At 40.7% G+C, this 12,025-nt stretch overlaps 1 protein-coding gene across 7 annotated transcripts in view; it reads left to right on the plus strand.

Moving 5' to 3' along the window:
- Positions 1 to 12,025, plus strand: part of Gfrl (Glial cell line-derived neurotrophic family receptor-like) — a 119,109-nt gene that overhangs the window by 42,067 nt on the left and 65,017 nt on the right. For 6 of the 7 annotated variants that reach the window (XM_036818281.3, XM_036818276.3, XM_070995349.1 and 3 more), the window contains exon 2: positions 6,214 to 6,627. The exons of the other annotated variant lie outside the window; for it this stretch is intronic. In XM_036818281.3, the coding sequence (XP_036674176.3) occupies positions 6,384 to 6,627 (244 nt within the window). In that variant the 5' untranslated portion in view covers positions 6,214 to 6,383. The remainder of the gene's footprint in view (positions 1 to 6,213; positions 6,628 to 12,025) is intronic. 7 annotated transcript variants of the gene reach the window in all.

The following is a 12,025-nucleotide window of genomic DNA, read 5'->3' on the forward strand; positions in this document are numbered from 1 at the left end:
TAAATAAATACATTTTTCTGGTTTTATGTTAATTTAATCGCGAGTGCTGTGCAAAACAAATAAGTTATTTAGAATAGAAATCGTTCTAGAACCACATTAGTCTGCATTTATTAGCACTAAATTAGTTCACAGTGACCATAAGTAATTCTATCAATTTGACCGCAACTGTGACTGTGTTTTTTTTATGCCTTTTTCCCGCTGCTAAACAAATTTAAATGCAAACACAAGTGAATGCACAAATGAATGCGACAAAATCAATGCAAGTGCAAACATTAAATGGCAACACGACAATGACGAACAACAAAAGCGCCGAATATGAATGATGTGATGGGCTGTGACAGGGGAAAGTTTGGGGTGGGGGTCGTGAATGTGTTTGGGGTTTGGCGGATTACCGCCCATCAGCCCACAAACACCCTTGGCAGCGAGTTTAAAATTATTGACCAAATTTTCGGGCAAACACACCGCAAAAAACGAGCACAAGAGCAAACTATGGAAACAATGCATAACTGGGTCAGTTTGACATGTCGTTGTCGCAGCAAACCCTGACGGCTTCTTGCCCTCTCTTTCGCTCCACTAGCCCCCTCTCTTTCTGGCCCTCTCCCTCGCACTTCCTCTGCAATATTTGGCAATGTGGTGTGTGGGTTCTAGCCGACGGAATGGGGACGAATGTCAATGCATAAAATTCATTCAATGACTTTTGCAGCTATTTTTCTTCTACTTCCATGATTCAAGGGAGGGTACTAAGCCATGGGCGTCGAAGGGGGGACTGTCCTGGCAGGGCAGACAAATAAATTGCAAGACATGCAATAAGACGAGGACGAGCCAAATGTGTGTCTAAGTGTGTCTCTGGCTTGTCTAGCTGCCCTCCTGGTCGCCTTCTTGTATGCAAATAAAATTGTACACGAAATTGACTTTATGCAGGGGCCCATCTGCACACACACACTCACATGTCAGTGTGCATTAGGGTGGGCCAGTAGTTTCATTTTGGGAAAGTTTCAAACAGTTTCCAAAAGCGGTTTAAGAAAAATGTTTCTTCAACGTAATATTTTGGCAGTGAGAAAAAAATTAGCTGATATTGTTTAAGATAGTAGCAGTATTCTGGTAAAAACTATTAGAAATAAACCACTAAAGAGGTATTGAATTTCAGAAGGGCTTTAAATTTAGTTTTATGTTGAGTTCTACATTTTATAAAAAAGATTAGATTCGAAACTAAATGATTCGTTGAAATTTTTAATATAACATTTTTTTCTAAATCAAATATATGTTGAAGATTTGTATAGTTTCTTCTACTTTATTCTTTGATTTTATTTTACAAACTAAAAATCAATACTTAAAAAATCGAGTATATATAATAAATATTTTTCAATAATGCCTAAAAAATGAATGTTGAATTTATTCCTGGCTTGAAATATCTTTCCCAACTGATTTTAACCTAAAATTTTGAGATAACTATACCATTTCCCTATTTGCAAACGAGTTTGAATATTGAATAATTCTGAACTGAATTTATATAGAAGCTTACCACGTATTCAAATGCCAGAGGAGCACCTTGCCAACGAGGGTATGTGGTATGTGCATATTGTGTGATACCTTAGTGCGAGACATGACTTTGACTAACGTTGCTGCTGCATGTAAATGGCACCATGCCATCCCAATCCCAATCCCGATACGATCCCCCATACCCAGACCAAGCCCAAGTCCAAACCCAGGCCACATTGGAGGAGACCATGCCACACGTTTCCCCGTAATCATCCATTATCCTAATGCCAGGTCCATGCCCAGGTCCCCCGAGTCTGAAGGTCTGAGCCATGTGTGTATGTGCACTGGTCGATTGGATTATGCCTTTAACCTGCGTCGTACACTGCTCGACTTTTCGTAGCCTTCGCAGCGACATTTATTAATGATGCGAGGTGAATTTGTATTTTGGCCCATTTCCATGCACTTGCGCTGGCCCAAAACGATTTGTGTAATCGCTTTAATTGGCCCATTAAGCGGGGCAATCAATCGATATTTGTAAAACTGTAAAATCGGAAAGGGCAAAGCACCATTCCCGACTTTGTGCGTCACTCGAGCTGCGGGCAATTAGGGGGAAACCACTCTGCTGGCCTCCACTCACCAGGTATAATTTAAATGTTTGATTCGTTTTCTAACCCATCCTGCCATCCAGCCTAGAAATATTCGTGTACCTGCGATGACATCTGCTGCGATTCACAGACCTGAAATCAATACTCATAAATTAAAGTCATAAAATGGCAACATACCTACCATACAGTAAATATAAATAGAGGCCAGACACGAATTTTCAAGTGCCACCATCAGTCTGCACGGTGGAATCAATCGATTCTGTCATTTTATGGCTGAACTTTGAAGAAGGATATAGTGGCAAAAGGGCAGAGTTTAAAGAGAAAGTTGGTAATCAGTCGCTCTAAATCGAACGTGATTTCGCAATTATCATATGTGCTGATGATTGAATTAAGGTGAGACGAGACGAACTGGCTGGGAAATCAAGGCAGCAGGACAGGTCGGACAAGTTCACGATGGGAGGGCACTTGACAGCATCCGCAGACGCGACCTCCAGCCCCATTTAAACTTTCACAAACAATAAAAATCGCCCTACATAATACATGAGGCCGTGTTACGACCCCGTGACAGGCAGAAAGACAGACAGGCCAAATAAGTTCCCAGGATTCGTGGCTGATTTCCAAACAAGTCGGCGCGCAGTGAAATGGGGGAAACAAGTTTTGCATTTGAAGCGGCAAACATTTGCGCACTCATTACGTATCTGATTGTTTACCCACGGACTGCCCCAACTTTCGCCCTATTAAAATTTCATTAGAGTTTCGCTCGGGCCTGTAATTATGAATAGAGTTAGGCAGACAGCAGTTGACCAAAAACTCTGCGAAACTTTTCCCATGAAAGAGTTGGCTGTTTTTGTAATTAATCCTTTTTAAAGGACTCCTAAAGTAGATTTTTTTGTGAGGTTATAATAAAAAGAAAGTATTTATAGATTTTTAAAATCGTTTCTTAAAACGTTACACACATGTGTAAAGTTTTTAAGCATTCACTATATAAAGAATTACTTAAATGTATTGAAGAACATAAAGATATTTTAGCTACGCCTTTTTATTAATTGTTATATCTGATAGATACATTTTAAATATATAACTTTTTTTTGAAAAAATTCATTAAAAATGTCAAGGTATTTCAAGGGTTTTTGGGGGAATACATTTTTAAGATTTCAATTTTAAATTTATTTTGGTTGAGAAAGATGTTTGTGTTGTGGAATAGGTGTGTGTATCTTTAAGGCTGACGACAAGGAGATTAAAATTGTGTATTTCTGTTTTCTGTTTTCTTGATGCCCCTTCACTTTAAGGAAGTTAATTACCCTGGATCACAATTAATTTTGCCAGCCGAGCACTTGGCGGCTCCAATTGCATTTGTCATGCATAGAAGACATTCCGAAGGACAACGACTGTCACTCGACACCGCATCCTGTTGAGACGTCAAGGTGCAACCGCATAAGGAGGAGCCCTCAAAGGAACTGGGATATCAAGTTGTTATGTTGCACATAATTATATCAGAGCCGCGAAAGTTTCCCGGCAATTTCGTTGACTGCCAGTCAGCCAGTTGGCGAAGGAGGAGCAACTTTTATGAGATCCCGACACTGGCAGGCGGCTAATTAGATATTCTATCGTTCTATTTAATGCACTTGACTCGTCCTGCATTCCCGGGATTCTTCGCCAAGTGTTGTGTCACCCTCTCAGGGCCCCCACTTTTACCCCTTTTCTGGACTTAAGAACTAAAGAATTCCAATTTAAATCGAATTTTCGGCATGGCATGTGAAAGGCATGTGGCATTCTCTCTATTTTCCAGGCCGAGGACTGGCCAAGTGTGTCGATGCAGTGACTCGGAGAGCTTGACATACAAATTTGTGGTACATTTATTGGCTTGTTTGGTCAGCCCACACACACATCTATATGGGTTTGGGGATAGCGGAGGGTCAAAGGGCAGGGGATATATTTAAATGCTAAGCTGACTCTCAAAGTCGGGGGCCATTGACACAGATATTTGCACAGCTGGTGAGCTGAGACCGGACTTTCGGTTCCGCTCTAGGATCCTGGCCCTGGATCCTGGCCATGCGGTCTATGGACTCTGTGCGCTTTAATTTGCTTTATTTATTACACATTACCAGCCCAATTGCAGGGCACAGATGGCTGGATGGCTAGCTGACTGGCTGCTGGCCGCCTTTTGGCCTCAACGATAACTTATGCAAAAAGTTGAAACTTTAAATAAATAAACTTTGAGGCGGAGGCTGGCTCCTGTGCCGTTCTGCTCGTCTCTGCTCACACGTAACAATTTGCGAGGTAAACATGGCTTTATTTTAGTTTCAATTTTCGCTTCGTTATTTTTTCCACACACACACACACAAAGGGCGACTGTTTGTTTTTAGATTGCAGCAGCGCGTTGCATGTTGTCTTTGCCCGTCGTCATAGTCGTCTTTTTGCCGCCATTTTACGCTCGTTATGGCAACACTTTGGCTCAAAAGCAAACGACAGCCCTGAAAACACATCTCAAACGGCGGCCGCGTTTGCACAGCGAGAAAAAAGGGGGTGGTGTTGGGATGGGAAAAACTGCGGGCTGGCTGGAAAAAATCATTTCAAGCAGAAACAACAAGGGAAATGCGGAAAACGCCTTGGCGCCTCTCCATTCACATTTTCCCCCGGCCGTTTGTCGTCTGAGTTTGCCTGCATTCGCTCCGTTGACTGGCAACTTTCGTCGCCTCGGCCTTCGTCCTTCGACCTCCTTTGAACCCCCCGCCACCCACTCGACGCCCACGTGATTGACTGCACTGCGACGTGTCTCTTTCGCAGGGAAAAAAGGTAGTGGGTCTATAATTCTGCACTTTAACATGCTTCTAGGATTACTCAGCAGGATTTGGAACTACACCCCTGAGATACATTTGAAAAAGGTTGATAAGAATTCCAGGACTTTTTTAAAAAGAAGTAAAACTTAAAAGTGTATGATCAAAATGATCAGAAGATATGTTGTCAAAATAGAAATATTTATATTATGTTATAAAAATAATCCTTTGTTTTAAAATACACTTTCAAATTTACTTAAATACGGTCTTGAAAATGGATCTATAGTGGTAAGAAGTGCATTTCTATCTAGAACTTTACTTGATTGCCTAATTTATTTGCTGAGTTTGAGTACAAACATTTTATATTCCAACACTCAGATGGTAAATATCCTTTGCTTTTTCGCTGTGCTGTTTGTTTTTTCTATCATGTCTGGTAATAATTTTCCCAAGTCGCTTTTCCTGCGCCAAAGATGCGTGTTGCATTTGCCTGTCTGTCGTCAGTCCTCTGTCGCCGGGATTTGTTTACATGATTGTGCACAGGAGCAGTGTTTGCCCCTCCACATTTTCCGTATTCCTCAACACCCATTCCTTATCCTTATCCCTAGCCTGCTGCATTAGCACTCGAGTGTTTGCATTTCCTTTGAGCCAAATCGCAGCAAATTATATTTTTATTGATTCGACAAACATTTGAGCTGCGCGATTTGCCCGATAAAGGCGCTGCCAAAGTGGCAAAGTGAATTAATTTTCCCAGCTTGGGATTTTACAGTTTGCCTTGGTGTGCATACTGCATATTGCGCATACGCCGCCGAAACGCTGGATTTAGATAGCGGAGCGGTATAAGGCAGAAGCCGCAGAAGGAATAACAACAACAGCCAGAAGAGGAGCCACAACTTTTCGCATTTACCAAAAAACTTTTCAACATTTTCTTGTTACCCGCTTGTCTTCTGCGTTTTCGCTACATGGCCATAGACCCACTGAGCAAATTGTAAATGAAAAAGTTTTTATGTTATTCAGTGTTTGCAGGGGGCGGAACCATCGTCTAGCCCCCCTTCTTTTTCTGTTGTTGCTGTCGTTATTGCTGCATTATGTCTATTGTTGTCTATATACATTTTTGTCGAAAGTAATTGTAAATGCTGTTCATAGTTTGACTGTCGACGTGATGTCCCCGTCCTCTGTATTTTCCCCCCTGCACTTTCTGTTCCACTCAGTTCGAGAGTTTTCCATTGCCCAGTTTTCCCGGCTTTCACAAAGCCAGCACAGTGCTAGACTTGTTTTAAAGTCAACATTTTGGCATTCGGCGAAGAGAGTTTGTTCTTGAAATGTTCAGCTTTAATATCTGCATTTATTTAAAGGCAAACAGAAGTGATACAGTCGCAAAAGTAAAATAAACCCAAAAGTATGTGAACTGCGAAATATGAAAATAAACCCAAATTAAGCCACCGACGACAGTGGTGAAAGCAAATAGAACGAATCAACTTTAACCAACATTTGAAGTGGCGGAAGAGGAGGATACGGCCACAACATGACCCGCTTTCGCATAAAAAACCTGAAAATCCTCTCCAGCTGCCTCAGCCTGTGGGTGGTGCTCTTCGGCGGTGCACTGCACCTGGCGCTGGGCAGCGAGTTCCCCGAGCGCGAGTGCTGCGACCTGACCACCACCTCCACGGTGGGTCCGCTGCCCATGCCGCCCGCCGCCCTGCCCACCGACAAGTCGCTCTCCTCGGCCACAACGGCCTTGGAGACGGATCTGGCCATCGGACGATCGGGTAAGTGGTCACTGGGGACCTTAAATTTATAAAAAAGAACTACACAAATTGGTAAACTTACTGGAGCACTGGAAAAATGCAGTTAAATCAAACCAGTCGGGCATTATAATTTAAGTAATATTATAATTATATAATAAATTAATATCTATAAGTACCAAGTTAATGGGTACCTAAGCTACTAATGAGTTTAGCTGTTAGGGCTTTCGGATGGCTAAAATTATATTATTTTGGAATAAACTATAAGGACATTTAAAAATGGTAGATAATCCCAATAAACAGACGTTAATAAAGTAATACAAACAACTAAGTAATCAATATTAACAAATACTATTTATTAAGTTCATTTTTAAAATTATTTAGCTTACACTCGACGTAAACGAAAATTTTATAATATCCTTAGAGATAAATGTTGATCAAGTTTTTAAGGTCCTTTTAATTTTTGTAAACCTCTAAACCTTTGTTAACTAAAAGTTCTAAGAATATCTGTTAAAGTTATTACTTTCTTAATATAAGAGCAAGATATTCAAACCCTTTTCTTTAACAAGATTAAAGTACTATAAATGTTCTATTTCCCAACCTTTCCTAGCCGACCTTCCTAATAATATGTGGTTAATAATAAAACCACATTTCTTCGACTGCATCGGACTGCGGCTTGTGGACCATTGCCTATTCATAGTGCCACTAAAAATGGCCAAGTCTAATTGCCAAGCGATATTTAATGGCTCAATGGGCAGCAGGACTCCGCCCGAGGGTTTGGCAATTGAGAGATAGTGGAGGACATCATCATCACTTACGCTCCAATTAACACAATGACCTTTCGCCAGCCATCGATGCAGCTGAGTGGTCCCAAAGCTCCCACGGGGTCGCCAGGGGGTTAACATTTTGCCATGCTGTCGGTGTGGGAACAATTTGAAATTCAAAGCAAACGTCAGCTGTAAAACAATTTATATTCACTTTGAATTGAGGTTTTGTTTCGCATTTTATTGTGTGGCAAGGCAGACAGACAGTCTTTGTGGGGGGTTATAGAAGGGCTTTATAGAGGGGTTATATATAGGGGGTTATGGGACGTGTGTGTCTCAGTTTCTTGCTGCCAACTTGACTCGAATTAAATGTTTGCTGAGCGTTGCTACGTGCCGTAAACAGCAGCAGCAACAACTGCCTGCAGCATACTGAGTAAATATAGAATTCGATGGAGTTGTTGCCCAGGTTATAGAATATTTTCTAGTCTTGTAAGCTGCGCTCTGTATGTGCTCGTAAAAAACTGTCAAATTAAAATATGTTTAAAAAATCGAATCGAATGCGGAAAATGTTTACTAGCCATTTAATTGCCAGTTTTTCCATAGCTCAAAAAAGTTTTTCAGCAACTTTTTTGTCCCACACAATTGCAAGCTTTGTATGCATCCTTAAATGTCAAATTAGCCACGAATTAAAAATGTCAGTTGGAAAAGTTGAAGGCTCCACTCCACTGCACTCCGCCTGACTTTTAGCCCTGCTCCCGCCAGAAAACTTTAACTATGACGGACATTCGATTGGTTCGAGGAACAGGCCAAAGTGCATTAACCCCACAATTGCAGCGGGCTGAAGGAGGGGAGGGGGGATCAATACACACGCACTTAGTGGGCGGTTCATGTCCTCGTAATTGAGTTTATTAAATAATCACAAATATCGATTGGCTTCGATTCATTTTGCTTGGCCCTCGACTTCAAAGGGCCAGGGCATTCGCATGAAAAAGGCCAATTGGCCAGCAGAAATGTTAAAAAAGTTTATTATGCAACAAACTTGATTGACTGAGTGAATGACTGACTGTCGGACAAACACACACACACACACAGGTTGCCAGGACAAATTAGTCATTAAGCGATGCTCTCAAAGTGCCAGACGCATTGAGTGCATTGCAGGTCGAGAGAACACTACAAAATCGATGAAACTAGGATGTTAAGAAAGCGCTGAGCTTACACAGGGGAAAATAAAATCAATTTTGAGGTAATACTAGATGTTGGCTTGCAGGATGTACTAAAAATAGTAATAGAAATCGATAGCACGATGATATATTTACAAAAGGAACAAGTTTCTATATTTTTCCTAACTCCTTTATCTTATTTTTTACCTACTGTTTTGATAACAAGTGAATTTGAAAGCAAAAACCCATAAATTCACCTTTAGAGATGGCCCAACTTTTCAACGTGCATTTCGCAGGACGAAAGATGAACCAACCGGCAAAAAGGACATAGTCCTTACTGCAATGGGTTTGACGTTGAGGGACATAAAAATTTCCGTTCTAAGTAAGCGGCTTGCCTTTTTTTCCTTCTGCTCCTAACAATGTTACTTGGACATACATATGTTGGGTGGCTTGGTGGGTTGTTAGGCGGAAATGTAGGTGAAACGTGTGGAACGTCGAGAACATCTTGCAGTTTATGTATATGGCCTTTAGATTGAGTTTGCACGAATGTACACAAGTTGTTCGAATTCGCATTTGAATGGGGAATTTCTTTTAGTGGCCAACGAGGACGACGGACGACGGATGTGCCTCCTTGAGCTGTGGACCTCTGTGGATCTGTGGATCTCAGTCTGCATGTCCATCTGTCTGCATGCCTGTCTGTCTGTCTGTCTGTCGTTGGGCTTGGCCATGACATAAGATTTTAATCAGCATAAAATTTTCGTTATTCCGTTATTTCTTCGATTGGTTTTCCCCCTTTGACATAAGCAAATAAAAAATGAGAGTTGGTCAATGGAAAATGGAATTTCATATTTAACATTCTTGCCTGTTTGCTCGAGTCCCCGCTGTTTAACCTATGTGCTTTCGATTTTGCATTGATGTAAAAGTGACTAGCAGTTTTTCTATTAAAGTTGCAAGTTGTCTTGATAATATACTTAAAGCGAACAAAGGTTTTGTTCTCTATTTTAGAAGACCAAATCAAATAGGTTGAAATAGTTTACATTTTTGTCTAATGGCTATACTGATAATATATTAAATTGACATCTTTATTTACATATTTGCTTCACTAAAGTTTAAACTTTTAAAGGAATTTACTTAATTTAAAGTTATTAAATCTTAAAGTCACAAGATACCTTGTTCAAGTTCAAAATTGCAGTAAAATACTCGTAGGGAAGAGGTGGTTAAATCTGAAAAGAGGGTTCCATTTAAAGGGCTGAACCATTGTGTTGGCTAAAATATTGTTGCAACCGCATTTCCTCGCTAACACGCTTACCCTTAAATCGCATCAATTTTAAACGCAACAGACACTTCACTCCGCACACAGACACACGAGCCCGGGCACAAACACTCGTAAGTTATTCCACCTTAATTATATTGCAACACCCCGACTCGACCCTCCTAACCCCGCCCCCTGCCCACTTTCTCCACCGATCCAAGTTGAACCGAACAATTCCAACCCATTCTGAGCCATTCCAACCCGTTCTGGCCCATTCCAACCCATTCCGACCCAATTCGAGGCACACATCGCGCTCAGGTGCCTGAAGGTCCATGTAACACAATGTTTTATGTACTGCCCATGTGTGTGACTCTCTCTCGACGAGTGTGTTAGTGTGTGTGGCATGCCGGTGTGTGCGTGAATTAGTTATGAAGCCAAAGTCAAAGTGGGTCAGCAGCAGTTCTTCTTTTCCCGCTGCAATTCCGCCTCGAGTTGCCGCTGCTGCATTCGAGTGTGGCCATATTTTTAGAGCTCCGCCAATGCCAATTTAATGTTATTGCGTATACGTGCCGTTGGCCGGCATTATCAATAGTCGGTGCGTATTGTGTGTGCACAGCGAAAAAGACAACAATATCTTTACTGCAGCCTTAAGTATTGCACTTACATTTGAGGCATATCACGGATGTATCTTTCAGAACATGTTGGTTTAATAAATGATTTGGGAAATAGGGAACTTAGTAGAATAAATTTATGAAACAGAAACAAGTATCTTACAAAATCAATACCCAATTTGTAATATAAAACGCTTGTTGAAAATTGATATAAATATTTTGTGTATATATTTAAATGTATATTTAATACATTTTTTGAAACAGCTTACAATTGTGTTTATTTATTGTATTCTAAAAATAACTTTACCAAATGTAATTCAAGATGCGGAAGCCCTACATTGTCTTAATTACAATCAATTTGAATACAATAAAATAATATATAACCAATGCGAATTCGGTTGCTTTTGCTCTCAGTGAGTTTGTGCATCATGGTGCATTTGCAGCAGTTGAAATTGTAATTAAATTCAACACCCGCACATGGGTAATGTAAATTATGTATGCGTGTCAGAGCCGGCCTGCCACAATAAAATGCAACACGGGTTGTAAGAACGACTGCAGCCAACATACATTTCAATTTGTAGGACACTCGACCAAAAAACACAGCCCAAGAAGAAGGTACAAGCCCTGGGCACTTAACCTTCCGCCCCGAAACAGACCAACTTGAGATGGCGATGGTGATGGCGATGGCGATGGTGATGCCATATCCCGCTGCCATGAGTGCGACCTTCATCAAATCAGCGAAAGGTGGCAGTAGTATCCTTCGCTTTCGCCTTTTGCTCCTCGCTGTTTGCCAGGCAAATTAAAAATTCAGCACAAGACTGAGGGACCGACGACTGCGACGACCTCAGTGCGATGCCAAAGGTTGTTCGCGGCTGCTGGTCGGTCTCGACCTGTCTCGATTTCACTTCAAATGGAAAAAAATGCTCACAGTCGGCGAGCTCCAAGGGCGCAGTGCACAGTAAAACAGAAAAAGGTAAATTAAAATTGTCTGTTTATTTGCACAAAATTCCGGCAAAAGCAAAGACTCAAATATGCTGACTTGGCGGCAGTTCTTTAAAGCCAGCTAGGTGTGTTTGCCTCAGTGGCAGATTAAGGTGGTTTTTTAAAGGGAAAACAAAATATCCAAGAAAATCTCTTAAAATAAATATATAAAAAAATTTAATGTCATAAAATCATTTATTAGATTTATATAACAATACACCCTTTCATATTATATATTAAATCAGGGTTTTTCATAATCCTTAAGTCTACTAGTTCAACTTTCGTAAATACCGACGTTAATTAAATATATCTTAAATATAAAAATTATAATTACTATTTAAAATATACAAATTGAAAAATATCTAATGCAAAACTGATACCTCCATAATAAATATTGAATATTAAATGATCACCAAATTTATTTGAATTTTAATAGACCCTTAAATCCCCCAAAAAAACCTAAGGACCCGCCCCTGGCAAGAGTGACTGTGCTGAAAGTCAAGGCTGCTAATTAAGTGCTTTTTTGGGGTTAAATACATATGTATAAGCTGCTTCCGTCACAGTTACAGCTCAGGCTAAAGCCGGGATTTATCCAGCCGATTCCGACTGTGCCGGGCCGCAGCTATTAAGAGTCTCTTTCTTTCTGACTTTGTG

Source organism: Drosophila suzukii, chromosome 3 (genome assembly GCF_043229965.1).
Source record: "Drosophila suzukii chromosome 3, CBGP_Dsuzu_IsoJpt1.0, whole genome shotgun sequence".
NCBI classification, from domain to species: domain Eukaryota; kingdom Metazoa; phylum Arthropoda; class Insecta; order Diptera; family Drosophilidae; genus Drosophila; species Drosophila suzukii.